At 34.5% G+C, this 16,676-nt stretch overlaps 1 protein-coding gene across 1 annotated transcript; it reads left to right on the top strand.

The window, feature by feature from the left end:
- The first annotated feature begins 701 nt into the window (after positions 1-701).
- Positions 702-16,343, top strand: CCDC79 (coiled-coil domain containing 79). The gene is made up of 18 exons (XM_009881374.1): positions 702-735; positions 1,626-1,736; positions 1,926-2,054; positions 2,528-2,659; positions 3,080-3,140; positions 3,234-3,349; positions 3,505-3,627; positions 4,163-4,315; positions 5,455-5,586; positions 7,016-7,141; positions 8,077-8,234; positions 9,192-9,550; positions 11,019-11,080; positions 12,098-12,190; positions 12,771-12,941; positions 15,002-15,115; positions 15,472-15,584; positions 16,116-16,343. The coding sequence occupies exons 1-18, from the start codon at positions 702-704 to the stop codon at positions 16,341-16,343; spliced, it is 2,415 nt and encodes an 804-aa protein (XP_009879676.1).
- Positions 16,344-16,676: the final 333 nt, after the last annotated feature.

Here is a 16,676-nt window from a genome sequence, read left to right as displayed (position 1 = left end):
GGGACTTGGGGCATGGTTAAGGGACCATCTTTCTGCTTCCAAACCTGAATTTCAGTCTGACAGCTGCTCAACTAGCTCTCAGATCCTGGCACATTAGGCTTACGTAGAATCGATGCTGTGGGGTTTTCTGGTTTACATGGTTCACGTAATGCGATAATTTCTTCGGTGAACAAAAATAAATTCTTAGTTTAAGAAATAATGTCTCGGTTCATGCTTGTTGTCTTTGGTTTTGATCAATACCAATAAAACAACATAGTTATGGTTTAGTGGCTCACTGAGTAGCAGTAGGAGGCTGATGACAAAGTTTGCAACCTGTTGTAAAGAAAATTGGATCAGATTTATTGTGATAAATGACACACAGCTGAGTATATTTTTAATGACAGGGACGTTTTTGGTGCCCCACGATGGTAACCTGATTCACATGATTTCTGCAAAATGTTAACTTTCAAGTCATAATAATACAGTAGTTACAAATGCAGTGTTACTATAAAATACTGTACTTCCAAAGAAAATCTTTCCTGTGCAAGAGCATATTAAACTGTACATGTGTCAGATGACAGTGTAAGACTAGAAAATTGGAGTCTATTTTAAGAAAAAATACTTAATTTATACTGCGTATAATATGAACGCTGCTAATCTAAACAGAAAAGAAAACACTTTTTCCTTGCCATTGTAGAACAAGAACAGGGATACAACCAAAAATGGAAACTCAAAATGTGCAGAAAAAACAGTGTGGTAAGATACTAATATAGTTTATCCTTTATTGTCCACATCAACGTTACAAAGTTTTAGTAGACTGTGATAGGTCTGTCATGGAGTGGTGAGCTGTTGGAGAAACATTCTTTTTGCTTGTGGGCAAATTTTTTGATTCTGTATTGCATAGCTAAAGGGCAAATCTAATGACAAACTTTCAAAGAGTAAACAATATCACCACAAAGTCACCTCTTTTGCTAATATTTATCCACATTTTTATTGTATTTTAACTTCCTTAAGAAACCCTAAAGCTTAGAATTGTTTAAAATACACAACATCTCCTGTTACTGTTGCAAATAATTACCTAATAAGTATTTGTATTATACCAAAGAGACTAAGAAACAGAATTTCAACGTGGTTTACCTACCTAGGGTTGTATGTAGGTGTCCAGAAAAATGCTTTGTGTTAACTCACTAACCTAACAACCTGATTCAAGATTCTAGCTGCTGTGGTACTATTCACACTGCAGATTTTCAATTGTCACTGAATATTTTCATGGTTCTGTATTATCCACTTAAATGCATTTAATGCACCTTCCAGTTGTGAATTTAATATTTAGTAATTTAGATCACATTTACTAACAGTTACTAGTAATTGAAGGCTGGAAATATTAAAAGGGGGCTGTTACTTTAGTAAAAGAAATCATGCTCAAACAATAAACTGTGGAGAGGAATATTTTTAGGTTAAGTATATTTGGTATTAATAGATGGATAAAAGTGTGTTAGCTCCATTTTTGTTCACTGCTGGGTTGTTTTTTTCTTTCTTCAAAATATGCATACTACATTTTTGGGCAGGTTTATTGTAATACTAAATCGATTAATGTAAAGAAAAGATAGTAATTTACATGAAGGTTTTTTTGTGTTTGCTCTTAGATATGAAAACAGATCTGAACTTACTGCTTGAATGCCTCAAATACCAGATGGACTGCCCTGCATCTCAGAAAGAGGCTTTGATCACTATTTATTCAATTTGTCAACAGAACAGTAAGAAGCATTCTTCCTTAGAAACAACACAATTTTCTGTTCACAAGATACGTTAAGAAGCTGGTTGTCACTGTAAAAAAAATATTTAGCAGATATAAGGCTTGTGAAGTTGCAGAATCTTGGAAGGTTTTCATTTTACAGAGAAACAAAAACAAAAGTTTAATTTTTGTTCTTTTTTTTCTGTTATAGGTGAAGCAAGTGAATATTTTCGAGAAATTGGTGGTTTGATGTTTATAAATGATCTTGCAAAGTCAAGTGTTCATTGCATAGTAAAGGAAGCGGCTTTATTTACATTAGGAGTTATAATAGAGAGTAATGGTAATAATAAGCAGTAGTATTTGTATTTCTGAGTGAGTTATGATCCCATGTTATTACTTCTGCTTGTGCTTTGTTTCCATTTTTTTTTCTTCTCAAAAAATCAGATCACAAGATTATCAGCTCGACTGAGGGGCAGTAAAGCTGCCAGTGTTTCACTGTCCATCCCCAGATTTGGAGAAATACCTTGTTGATTTGTGTGGACAGCATGTTTTTATGATACCAGACAGCTGTACTACCTCTCTTCCTCAGCAGCAAGTGCTAAACGACTCTCAGATTGTTCCAAAGTTTTCCTAGGTCCTGATTGCGTTAGAACTGACCATAGGGGGAAGCCCTCAGTCACCTTATAGTCCTGTTTTATCTTCACTCACCACATACTGGATGCAACCGAGGCTCTAGTTACTATATTACAAAAATAATTCAGGATTATGAATGGCTTGCTTTAGGACTTAATGGTTTTTATTTTCTGGTTTCAGTTTATTGTCAACAGACTTTGTGTACTTCTGCATTGTTTGAAGACCTCATTTTATTTCTAATTAAAAAGGATTCTGGTGTGAACTTGAAAAGAATGTCTGTTTATGTCATCTTAGTACTGGTTTCAAATAACAGTAAGTTGGGGTTCTTTTCTGTGTTATAACACCAGTTTATTCTGCAGTACGGAACTTTGGAACACTCGATAAGTAAAGTTTTGGTAAAGTTAATTTATAAAGATGAATGGTTGCATGTAACTGAAACTGAATTGGCTAAGTAGATCATCGCTCACTGGGATTTCCTTAAGTAGCAGAAAGTGGTTTAGTTTTAAAAATGAAATTATAGTTTAAAAAAAACCATAATGCAAACCAGTAGTTTCTGACAATGTATAGAAAGAAACATTTTTGTCAATGTGTTGGTGTGATTTTGTATTTATTTGGGGGGGGATATGTGCTTAGGAAATTGAAATAGAATGTAAATATGTAAATTAAACTTGACATTAAGATTTTGTCTCAAGTTGCACGTGTCTTTGGAGTCTTGTATGTGTTCATTTTTAGAAAGTGGGCAAACCTATGTCAGAGATACAGGCTGTATTGGTCTTCTGCTACAGTTATTCAGGTAAACAGTTGCAATTCAAACAGAAAAATGATAGATTATTTAGGACTTGCGTTAGCTTGACTATTTGGGACTTGTTTGCATTGTTCTAAACAGAACAACTCTTTCCACATCCAAGATGAATCTGTCAGATGAAAATACCAACCAGTGCTATCAACTGTGGTCTTCAGTCTGCAGTACGCTCTGTGCCTGTGTTAACAATCCTCAGAATGGTAAGTGTTGCTGTCAAAATTCTGGGGGGAAAAACAAAAACAAAAAAAGTTTGAAGTGTTTCTAAAAAGTGACAACAGTTTATTTTCATTTTTACTATTCAACTGAAATTTCATATTACATTTTGATTTGGGGTTATTTGTTTTTATTTTTCCAGAAGATAATCAAAACATTTGCTGTTCAGTTTTTCCATATGCCAAAGAGTGGCTCGAAAGTTGCACGGAGCCTGAGATAGTTCGTCCCATTTGTTCATTTGTTGGTCTCACAGTTGCAAATAACTGTAAGTGCAGCTCAAGCTTTAAAGAGTTTTTCTTTTGTAAATTATGTTAAATTTGATAGTTAAATGTTTTATTTTTGTCAATCTCTACAAATTCATTTGCTGTTTTTCCAACTTTTACTCTGAAAACTCTGTTGCACCATCTTTAATTACACTGCATTGTGCTTAAATTCACAAATAGCCACAACCTGTCTACATTTAGTAAGGTCGGTAAAAAATTTGGAAGCTGTTTTGATTAAAAGTATTTTACAAATATAAGTCATTATTCCATCTCTGAAAATGACGACTTCAGTAGAACTTGGGCATGATGTTTTCCATTTGTATGCATGTATTAGGGTCATGTGTTTCCTGTAACTATTTTATAAGGCAATTACTACATTTCTCAAGATTAATATATATCCAACTTCTGTTGTATGGGTGGAAATGTAATGTTTAATACATGCACAGAAAAAATGTGTTGAGCCTAATTGATAAAATGCTAAAACAATTTGCATCTTGTATTATTTAAGACAATTTTTTTTTTCTTTTTTTCATGAAGCATACGTGCAGAAATATTTTGTTTCTGTTGGAGGATTGGATACATTAGCTAAAGTCCTCATCAAGCTTATGCATGATTCCTGTACAAGTCACTCAAGCACAAAACTTGCGGTAGTAGTAACGAAGACCCTGGATGCCTGCATTGCTAATGACTGTGAGTGGAAAGGCTGCTACCATTTTTTATATATGGTAATTTTAAAATGCAATTTTTAAAGTCTGTTTTTGATGGAAAAGTGATATGAATGGGTGCTAAAAGGCAATTAAGATATACATCCAAGCTGATACTGCAGGTTTTTAAAAGTTCAAAGGTTTATATGGGAGTGATTCAGTTCATCTGAGGTAGCTTCCTTTCCCTTTGTTGCTAAAATGAACGTAGTGAAATTTAAGTTATACTGAAAATTATAAATAAGATAGTAGAGCTAGTTTTGTGTAAGTAAAGCTGAGAACTGGGCGTGGCAGTCATCTTGGATCTGGGAGTTAGGGCTGTGTTTCTGTAGGCCTATGCCTAAGTTAATAAACTTTGTAAGCTTTAAGAGGCTTTAGTAACTCATGCGTGGAGCTGGAGAAATGTGATATGTCCACATAACACATCTTTACTCGCATTTACTGTCTGGATGGTGCTAACCTAATGAGATCTTTGTGTCTCGCATCAGGAGATTTTGAGAAACCTGTAAGCCTGATGAAACTGTGCTGTTGGCCATGATTATTATATTTGACACTTCTGCCATAAGTGCTCCCTAACAGAGGTTCAAAAAAGTTTAAAAGCATATACCCTCACTAGTTTTGAGCCTAGTTTCAAAGCAGTTGGTATGTGACAGGATTAGGTTTCAACATGTATGTACTAGCAGTGGTGTTCCCAGTTTCAGGAAGAGGTTGCCCTCTACCAGAAATGTTCTTAGCTGGTTTTGTGGCAGATAGTCTGTGTGTCAAACCTTATTTTACTCTTTCTTGCTCTATTCTGGAGCTGATAAAGGATGTGGAGAAATTCAGCAGAGGTCTACAAAACTTGCTCGTTGCAAAGCCCTGTTTATCAGATTTCCTGCCCCATCTCTGTACAGCCCAATCTGGGAGAAAGGGCAGTGGTGGATATGGGGAGTAGCATGGGCAGAATTACTGCACCAGGAGGGATGTGGTAATTTCAAGTGTTAAAGAGAGAGAAAAGGAGGCCTCTGCAGGCCCAAGGCTTTTAGAGGTGTGTAGAGTTCCTTTGGAAAACCAGCATTTTATTCTTGGATGATGCCTATGTACTTACTATCTAGTTTATTTTTCTTCAAATTATTTTTAATGTATTAGCTGCCATGGGTGTGGTGTTGACAAAGTATCACACTGTGTCGGAGCTACTGAAGCTGTTGTCCAATGACACTCTGGATACAGGAGAAAAAATTAGTATTATTCTAACAATTGGACACTGTACCGAAGTTTGTGGTAAGATTTTTTTCTTTTTTCTTTCTGTCGGTTTCTACTAAATTCTCATATACTAACTACTTCAATGGTGTCATTTCATCAAGATTGAAACATGAGGGAAAGTTCTATTAAATAATGTAATATTAATAATCAGGGGGAAAAAAATTGCTGTAATAGTCCATCCTTAAATTTTAAAACCTGTTAGCAGATAGTATCTTTAAGAGCTTAGAAAAAGTAGACTACTATGCAAGAATTCAGAGCTGGGCTTAGGTATCACAGGGTAAAATTCATCCAGACCTGAAAACTAATACAATACATACATACCAAATAAGTCTTTTTCAGCTCTGTTTTAATGGCCCTTGATATATACAGCTTCTGTCCGCTGTTTACACAGCCATTATGTTATTTAAAAGCTATATAACAGTATTGGTTTTGAAGTAACATAAGCAGTAGGTAACCCTAAAATGTTTTTGGCAAGTTCCTCAGGGCTTTCCGAAGCAGATCTGGTGAAAATATAACACTTAAGTTGGTATTTGACGGTAGTACAAGCAAAGAGAAAGGGAAGTTGTGAGATACTGATCACTGTTTATTTATACTACTGTTTTTTTCATGTCTGTACAGAAATGCAGGAAAAAGGGATTATGTTCAAAAATCCTGATTATCATCCTATAAATTTCAACAGGTTCAATAATTAGCTCAGTAGGTCATAATTCTGATATTTTAAAAGACACTTTTTCATGAAGAATTAGTGGAAACAAAGCTTAGTGGAAAATGTCTTTCAAATACAACTATGATTAAACCAACAGAATAAAAGTTTCTCTTAAAACATCAACACTGACAAAATAATCATATTTGATCTTTCGTTGATTCCTTTATTTTATCAAGTTTGGACAACAAAGAATTATTTTTAGAAAGTTGTCCGTTTTATGAATGCATACTGCAAATGAGATCGCAATAAAAACATCTAGCTAATTACATAGTTAACAAAGAGGAACAGATTAGCTAGACCAGGATTAAACTGCTACTTTTATTAGAGTTTTGCTAATTATAAACTTTAAGCTTTTGGCATTTCTGCATCTCAAGGCTTACATAAATGTAGCATATATACTTTAAGAGTATATACCAGAGGAAAAGAAATACAGAAGCCATAATTAAAATATTTTAGGTGACAATTAAATGAGTTTGGATCTCTGTCATATAATCTGTCTTAGTCCTCCTTCAGTATTCTTACAAGAACTTTGAGCTATAGTCAAATCACCCTGTGCGATCTAGAGTGCTTCTGCTGCAACCTGGGTAAGTTGGTCATTACAGCATGCTTGGATCTATAATGAAAATCTCTTTTTTGGAATTTCCCTGAAAGTTACTAGTATTAGTTTCTAAAATTATGGTAAGATTAAGTGCGTATGAGGCTGAAGCCAATCTAATTTTCCTTTACAATGTCGTATTTTAGAAGAAAACCAGTGTGAACTGCTCCAGAACAATGGTCTTCCACTTATGATTCAGGTATTAACCGAGTCTCAAGATGAAGAACTAAACAAAGCAGCTACTTTTGTGCTGCAAAACTGCAAACAAATGAGTAAGCTTGCTATTATTGCTTTAAAAATTACAGAGATTATTTCCATCTTGAAGTTCTGTTGACTTTGTAAATTATTTTAACTGTATCAGCTTTGTAATTCTGTGTACTGCAAGAGATGTTTATTTTCTGCAGAAAAGTTGCATATTTGCCACCATGGACTGATGATGGCATTTGGGCAGGAAAAAGAAAAGTAAAAATTCCAAAGATATTGCAGTAATGCATTTGTGAAACCTATCTACGTAGTTCTTAAAAGCTTTCCCATTTATAAATTACCTGCAAAATGTTAACTTTGTCATTTAACATGCAATCGGGACTCTCTTCCTCAGTATGTACCATTGTATATAGATACTAAACCAGTAGATAATCAAGCCCAAAATCACCATGACAACAATTATTTTGCAATATTAAAAAATCTTGATCTTTAAGTAGGGTGTATTGTGAAGTATCCTGTTTAAGTTTTTTTTTTTTAAATTAACTCTAAAGCATGGAAGGTATTATGCAATTAATTAGTAAAATGCACGTATCTACATTTTTGTACTGAAAACATAACTGAGTGTTTTGCTTAAGATTGAGGGGGTATGGTGATTTTCAGTGTCCATTAATATGGAGTTGTTTTTTTGAAAAAACAGAAACCCATACTGGTAAAGGATCTACAGAGTTAGGATTAAGTCCATGATAAAGTCAGGTTTTAGAGCACATCATCATTGTGTAAAGAGCTTATAGTAACTATAATTGCAAGCTCACCTCTTGTAACTGCAGTGTATTAATGTTTATGTGTAAATTTAAATTAAGTTATACAAAAATTATTATTCTGAGTTATATTTTGCATTAAATTATTGGGGCTATCCCTCAGCATACTAAAATATAATAAATACTTATGAAGGTGTTCAGTAATTAAAATTTGGAATATTAATATTGTTTTATATTTTACAAAGCTGAACAATTGTCCCTGAAAATAAATGGTAATTCATTAAACGTGAACAATGCTGAAGAGTTGGACGTGCAAGTCAGAAAAAGAAGTCTACAAGACTACTGGAAGAAAGCAAAAGAAATTTTACACAGAATAAAGTTGATTGAAAAAGAACATGATGAGGTTGGCCTATTTACCAAAGTAGGATAAAACTAAGCAAATCTTTCCAGAGTTTAGGCAGAAATACAAAGTAAACCCTTAAGATAATTTGAGTGCAAACTTGAAAAGCAGGGAAAACATTGGACGTGTGTGAAACTACAACCTGCAACTTCTACAGTGTATCATACAAAGTCAGAAGTATGCAGGTCAATTGGAGAATGCAGGCATCTGTATTTTTATTAAGCTTTTAGTTTATTATAAAAACAGATTTTTCTGCAATATTGAGATCGCTTAGGTTGGAGAAACAAGCATTGCATTTATTTTTAATTGCTGATCATTCAAACCTATAATTTTAATACTTGCATCCATGAAATGCCCATGACTGTACAGCTATGACAGGGTAAATGGTAATGGAAGATGCAAACATAAACTGGAACACAGTTCTTTCGTATTTTCTTTGTGCTGTGTAACTACTTGGTATCTCTGGGTGTGGAACAGCAAGTTTTTGAGTTCTTTAGCTGGATCTTAACTTAATTAAATCTTTAAGTGCCTTGTAAAGGGTTGTCAAGCACTGGAACAGGCTTCCCAGGGAAGTGGTGGGATTTTCATCCCCAGAGGGATTGAACAGACGGGTAGAAATGGTGCTTAGGAACATGGTTTAGTGGCGGACTTGGCAATGCAAGGTTAACGGTTGAACTCTGTCATCTTAAAGGTCTTTTCCAACCTAGATGGTTTTATGATTCTATCAGTAACAAATCAGTTGCTTCAGCCTGGAACTATCACTTAGTAACGACCCCTTCAACACCTCCAGCAGCACTGCTGTCTTGTTGGGTCTCAACTCAGTCTGGGGTTTTTGAAGCTTCTCTGGAATTTGCATTACCTTCAGAGTTAGACTGGTCTGTCCTAGTTAATCTTGTTACTAGATTCATTTAATATTTTTATAGCAGTCATATAGTTGCTAACTAGTATTTTTCAATATAGGGAAGAGCGCAAGGAAGATTAAGTGTCCACAGCTCTTCAGAAGACAGTATTGAAGCATCAGAATACCATGAAGTGAATCCTGCTGATGGAAAAACTTATACAGAAAGAACACATAAAGTACATTGTCCACACTTGACCTCTAAGTCAAATGATCAGGTTCTTGCTCCACCTGTAGATTATTCTCCACTGAAAAACGAAATCGTGAACACTATGGATCCAGTAGATGCTTGTACTAGACAAAGCGATCAGAGTAATATTTCCTGTTCAGTTAATGAGCTGCAAACAGATGGTGCACTTCAAAGTTGCAGAATAAATGAAAAAACTGCTTGTGTAAAAAATCTGCCTGTTCTTCAGGTAAGGTAAGTATCTTACACCTAAACAGAAATACTAAGTTGTTTTTCTTTAGTAATTTCCAAATTGAATGTCAGCCTTTGAAATTATCTGTTACTAACTATGTCTTTTTCTCCTAGTGAAAAGACATAGCCTTTTGGTGGCCCACTAGAGAATATTCTGTGGAAGTGGTTTTGACATCACAGATCAAAGATCATAGACATTGTAGTAATAAAAGCTTCTGATCTTTTTCTCTGCATGGTAGGCTTCTGACGGATTGTATAGAGAGCCTGCTACAGGCCATGTTCTAATGCCTTCAACATAGTGATGAAAAAGCATCCATAGTTTTTGCCTCAAAATTTTCGCTGATTCAGTAGACCAAGATTTGACCCATTGCTTTGGATGAAACCACAAAAACTTCTTACCAGGAAAACAGCAGTTACAGAACTGCTTTGCGAAAAATTGAAATTGGAGTGCCCACAATTAATTATAGGCAACTTGCAAGGATAAACACAGATTCCATTATCTTCAATTTATGTCTGGAATATCCCTCAAGACAGGCAATGAGAGAGTACAAGCAAAACTGCATTTCTCCTTTTTTTCTCTTTTTTTTTTTTTTTTTTTTTTTGAGTTCTACATTTTTATTGTGCTTTTTTATGAGGCTGGCTGGACCCTGCTCCTATGCAGTTTCCTTGCATGCATTATATTGTAACTTTGCAACTACCATAGAAATTATCAAGAGCCTAGGATACATTACCTGTGGTACATTCAGGTAAATTTTGCTTTGCTGTTGATTAGCATAATTTCATACACTTCTTTTTGTGGTTGTGACCTCTGAAGCACGAACTATTAAGAAACTAATTTTTTGGGGGGGGGAGGGGAGGGAGGGGGAAGCTCTCTCCTTGCATATATATTTGTGTCAAAACAGGAGTTACCCAAGCATAAGCATGGATTAGGCTCCTTGCTCCTGCAGCATTCGGAGGTAGTCAATGACACTGAAAAAACCACAATCGCTGTATCATAGGAACATGTTGGTTGCATAAAAGTTAATCAGTGTAAGAAAAGAAGAAAACCAATTAATTTTTAGAGCAATTGGTGAAGCATCTGGTGAAGGCTACAGTATTTTGAGGGCTTTGTGAAAGTTTTATGTGCACTAAGTAATCTTTATGTGAACCAGAATTGCAAATGACTCTGGAAACCAGCATCCCTTGAAAGCACTGCATTCCGAATGCTGGAACGTGTGCTGAACAGCACTGCAAGGAATGCTAATCATAGGTCTCTGGTAAACAGATTTCTAACACACAATGATTATATGCTGGATACTACTACAAGCCCAGTAACTTGGGGTAACTAGAATAATTTTTTTAGAGTTTTATCTTTTATATGCTTAATGTGTTCTTTGTTTTGCCTTTGGAATGTGTGTATTAATTTACAGGTAAATGTATGTTGTGAAGTTTGATTATTTTTTTTAATTTGTTCATGTTTTGATCTTCCCAGTGAACACTTATTTAAACAACCAGCAGAGATTGTTAAAAATATTAAACAGACACGCACATCAGGTACAAATACCTAAACATATTCCTTTCTCGAATAATTTTGTTCCTAATGAGATTTTAATTAGTTTTGTGTACTTTTATCACTACTTTTTATCAGATGTTATATATCATTAGATGTCAGAGTACATTATGTTTAGTATCCTTTAACTATTTGCTTAGTTTTGGAATTTTATATTGTATACAATTTTACCAGGAGAATATTTATTCTGCTTTTCTTGTAGTGCGTATTTTAGCTTTCTTTTTTTTTTTTTTAATTGGTTTTAACTATTCAGATGAATGTATCACAGATAAATATCTTAAGTTTAGTCTGAATGCAATCTGTACTGGACAATGAAAGCCATTAATAGAAAATGCAAAGATGTGGGGTTTTGTTCTGTACTTGTAAGACGGGATAGAACCTACCTGTGAGAGTGACTTTGGCCTGAAGATATTCCTACATGTTGAACATGTTGAAGAGGCACGTTTTTCAGATTTGCATTGATCTTCTTAGTCTGATATATTTAGTTCAGAATTGGGATTTGTTCAATCAAATCTATCTTTATAATTTAGTTTCCTGTTAATTAATAAAATTTATAATTATTCATTAGATTAGTATTTCCTAGAATGGTAGCTTTACAGAAGACCAAGCTGATCTCCAGGTTATACCTATTTCAATGGAGAATAAGTATTAGTCCAGTACATCACATTTTTCAGCATCTGTTTCCAAATAGAAATAAAGTTTATAGGGCTTAGTTAAGCAATGTAAGTTTACAGGGTTATTTTGCTGTGTTCAAGTTGAAGTAATATGCTTTGGGAGATGAAAAAGCACTGAATTAAATGTAATTATTCTGGATTTATAAAAATGTAAATGCAATCCATTTAACTTCAGGAATTTCATTTGGATTTTCTGCTGTTATTTAAATTAAACTTTAATTATCTACAGATGAAGAATACAATTGAATATAGGTATGCTGATGCATGATTACCACTGCAAAGGATAGCCTGCATTTTCTCAGTGGGTTTTTTTCCTTCCTAATTTAGATCAACATTCATTCTACTCAGAGAGAACCAGGGAAGAAAAAAGTACTTCAACTACATCTGCATCCCATAAAATGGCAGATTTAAGGTGTATAGGTAAATATTATCTTGGGTCTTTCTTTCCTGAGCCCATAAAAGAAGCCTTAAAGAGTCAGCAATGCAGTAAATTAACTGACATTACAGAAATTTTAACGCATCTATTTAATTACCTATTATGTTATTCAAACCTAAGCTAGACTTATCATGTATTCAGGTTAATACAGATAAGTGTTACAACACAGAGAAAGTTTCAAAATGCAGCAAAGAGGTCTTGTACGTTTTGGCTCCTGGATAAATGTGCAGAAAGAACTGAGGCTCTTTTTTTCCCATCCCACTAATATTTTTACTTCTATAGAGCATCCGTGCTTCATTTAGTACTTCTGGAGTTGAAGTGCAGCATAACTTGGTCCCATAGCTCATGTTGAAAACACTTTTTTTTTTTTCTTTTTTAAGAGAGCAAGTACAAGACAAGAAGTATTTTCAGTAAGATACATAAAAGTGTAACCTCTTTTGAGATGTTTATGGAAAACTGGAGGACAAATTGTAGATGATAGTGAGCAAAATAAAACGCTGGACTCTGATGGCTTCTAGAGCATTCATGCTTCCTGCTTCTACAATATCCTATTTTTTTTTCCAGGCTGTACAGCAGGAGGACTGTCCTTCAATAGTAAAACCTTTACCAAGATGTTGCAAAGTTGTCCATACCAGTGTGAACGTCACAAAGTCATTCTGGAAGCTGAAGAAAGATATAAAAAGGAACTTCGCAAATCAGCTGTTTGTAACAAAAGTAGATATGCAACTTATGAGAGTAATTATGATTCTTTTTTTTTCGTAGTTGTAACTATTGTTTTAAATTGTATTTAAAATTCTGAACTTTTTTTTTGTCTGATTCTGATTGTCCTGCTCTTGTAAACTCGCTCATTTAATTTGATTTACCAATGGTTTGTACTGAGTGCGATCAGAACTAGCCCCTTTTGTTTTGAGGATCTTGTGTATTTCTTGGCAGTAGTGATATATCCTTATTGTAGGCTTTGATGAGACTCTGTCCTGTTTGCCAAAGTTAGTCAAGTACTAATAGAAGGGAATATATTAAGTTTAAAACAAGGTAATTTCATTCTGATATTACATACTTATGGATGTAAGAGGCTTACAATTCTTAATTAAATAAAAGCGCATCCTATATTTTTCTGGTTTATTGAAAGTTAAAGTTATTACTTACTGGCATTTGTACTGGTGTCCGTCTTATATTTTCCAGAAATACTGCTGACCCCAGTGAGGAAAGAAAGACTGCATACAGAAATATCAACTTCTAGGAGCAAAAAGGATAGTTTTGAAAGTAAGGGCTTGGCCTGGAAATGAATGCAAAAAGCCCTTACTATCCAAGTAATTCTTTGGCAGGAGTTTACCATGGGAGGCTGTGGATACGGAGTTATAGGTGTTTTTTTTCTGTGGATTCTGTGAAAAATCTGTATATTAATAGGCCAGAAAATGCATATTCTATAATAATGAAAATGTGTTGTGCACATTAGTTCACAGTGAAGTTATCTGGTGCTTGCTTTGTCAATACTGGTTTGAATCCTGTCAGGGTTATTTCCGTGCCATCTGTTATTTTTCGGGTTTGTGGCAATTATTTTTAAAATTGAGAGGTATACTCAGGATCAGAACACAGGAGAGTTGCCTGCTCCTGGATTCACCATCGCTATTTTACAGTTATAGCTATGTTATCCTATTACACCTGTTTCCATTCCGCTTGGAGCTCTGCTAAGGACTTGGGTCTCTGTGTGCTAAATAGCTAAAAGGGGAAACCTTAATGTATACAACAATACTAGGACAAGTAACGGAAAACAACTCATCAGAAAATTAAGTACAGGAGATCTGTTTGCCTGTCCCATATTATGAGGTGTTGAATAAGATGTTATTAACAAGGTAGAGATGGAAAAGTGAATATAAGCTCCACTGCCTTCTGCAGCACAGTTTAGGAACCCTATGTTTACAGAACCATCAGCTGCCTAGAAAAACTGGTATTCTTTCTAACACACAACAACTGTCCATTTGTAAATAGCAGAGTACATCTCTTTTACAGTATTTTATTCTGTAATGTAGCAAAAAATTAATGGTTACAATTTTTTTTTTCCTTACTGTGTGGATAAATATTTCTTACATAATTCACAAGGAATTTTCTTCAGAATGTGGTGTTTGTGGGTGCGTCCTGCAGAGCTCCAACTGTAGTTGTACGTTACTACATTCAGCAACTAGTAACCAATACTGTTTCTTATGACTGATTGCCAGAAATTTTAAAGTAGGCTGAAGCAGCTCTCTAAAGCTGTACTTAAATTCTAAAACATCAATATTACTTTTAAAAATATTCTCTTTTAAAAAATCAGCCCACCCATCACAAATTTATTTTTAGTCTCCTATTTCCAAAACCCTTGTTTACATTGTTATTTTATTTAATTAATATCTGGTAAAAGCTAATAGATTTATTTTAATTTTTTTAATTATTTTTTTAAATCCCCCCCCTTCAGATTCAGAAATTAATTAATTTGGCTATGATAGCCATGGAAGTCTTCTAAAATTAAAAAAAAAAAAAACCAAAACCCCCAACTTTATTCCATCTCAAAACCCCATTACACTAACAAACATATTACCTTTAGCAAGTAAACACTTTCTGAAGTAAACAGATTTTTCCAATCTTTCTTCTAAGAACCAGATAGTAGTACAACTCAAAAGATGGTTCTCTGTTAAATTTTAATTCCTAAAACATTACCTGTGTTTTGTGGTTTTGTTGGGTTTGGGTTTGTGGTTTTTGGTTTTATTTTCTTAAGAAAGATATATAATGCTTTATTGATTGATTGTTTGTTTTTTAAGGTATTCTTTTGACTCCAATTAGAAAAAATAAATCTGATACTTCAAATAGAGATGAACGTTGCAAAAATACTAGGTTGACCGACGACTATAACTTGGTACCTATGTGTGAAAAGTGTGAGTATTACCAGAAAGTTAATTCTGTAACAGGCATAAATTAAAGATCAAGTTTTCATTTTGGTTGAAGCCCTGAGAAAAGCACCTGTGCTTGCTATTGGAGACAACTGGTTGAGAGTTTAAATAGATACATCTTGTGCCTTCAACCATAGTATTATTGATGTTTAATTCCCATTTGCTAGTTGTTTCCAATGCATAAATAATCCTCATGTGTTACTGTCTATGATGAGAAAAAGATCTAATAAAAATGAGGTGTTACTAATAATATATTCATATAGTACTAGAAAAATATATTCAGTTTCACAGTAGATTCCAGTTAAATTAACTAAGATATGGCCTTGTTCACAATTTCATAGCTTTCCAAAAAACCCAGGATGCTAACTCAAAGAGGCAAAGAGTCAAAGAAATGTGGAACCAGCAACGTCAGCGCTTAAAAGAAAATTGCATATATTCACTTGACAAAGATGAGGTTAGTTATGCAAAGCCTAATGATACACTCACCTATTTATAACTGTCCAAATAAAATCCCTAGGAGTTGCATAATTTCTTTTTAAGTCACCTCTAACAGGAGCCCAGTAGCAAAGTGAACCTTATTTAAAAGATACTCCTCTTTGTTGATTCTACTGCAGTCACACTGATCTATCCCTGAAATGAGTTAAGGCTTTTCCAGCTGAATAATGGATGTGGAGGTATGCTTTATCCTGCACTAACAAAAATTTACATAGTGTAGAAATAACAGAAACCTGAAGGAATAAACATACTAAAGGTATCAACTATGTCGGCATGACAGAAATGAAGGTAAAGGCCATGGAAACATACTGTATTTCACGAAGTGGTGGACAGTGGAAAAAATGTTGAAGAACCATTGCTATCTTGACAAGGTGATTGTTTCTGCAGAACCAGTTACGATTGTATTGTCAGAAATAATGTGTTACTTCCAAACGTGAGAAAATACGTAAATTTACATATTTTTTAATTACACCAAAATAAATATTTTCAGAACAATGAAGTATGTTCCCTGGACATGAACACAAGAACTTTAAACAAGAGAAGAAGAACCCGAAAAAATTTCACAACTGAAGAAATTAACTGTCTTTTGAGTGGAGTAAAAAAAATGGGTAATCACTGGAATTTAATTTTGTGGTCTTATCCATTTCAGAAAGGACGGACAAGTGTTGATCTTTCCAAGAAATATTACAGGTTACAGTTGCAAGTAATCATAATTTAATTTTCTACTAATCATATATGCTGTCGGCTCACTTTTCAGATTTTGACTCTGAATGGACTTGCAAAAAAAGGACAGGTTATCAGAATTTGCAGCCCGTGGGACTGTGCTGTGTGCCAGTGCCACGCCGTGCACGCAGAGTGTTAGAACGGGCTCTGAGATGATTCAGTCAGGGCTCCTGCCTGAAGAGAGCGGAACTGGGAGAATATTAGAGAGCCCTTGAACCCTCCAGTGCCAGCGGGCAGCATCCGGAGAGGATAAGAATTTCGGTTCAGGACTCTAAATGAAATGCTGTGTTTATTAGGAAGTTGGTATTTTCTCTGTTCAGTCTCTTCT

Source organism: Charadrius vociferus, unplaced genomic scaffold (genome assembly GCF_000708025.1).
Source record: "Charadrius vociferus isolate BGI_N301 unplaced genomic scaffold, ASM70802v2 scaffold553, whole genome shotgun sequence".
Taxonomy (NCBI): Eukaryota; Metazoa; Chordata; class Aves; order Charadriiformes; family Charadriidae; genus Charadrius; species Charadrius vociferus.
Note: the sequence above shows the minus strand (reverse complement) of the source record. Positions and strands in the feature narration are given on the sequence as shown.

Coding starts and splice junctions, on each gene's coding strand:
- CCDC79 (XM_009881374.1), top strand. CDS start 702: ATGGAAACTCAAAATGTGCAGAAAAAACAGTGTG. Junction 4,316..5,454: donor TGCCTGCATTGCTAATGACT/GTGAGTGGAAAG, acceptor TTAATGTATTAG/CTGCCATGGGTGTGGTGTTG. Junction 5,587..7,015: donor ACACTGTACCGAAGTTTGTG/GTAAGATTTTTT, acceptor GTCGTATTTTAG/AAGAAAACCAGTGTGAACTG.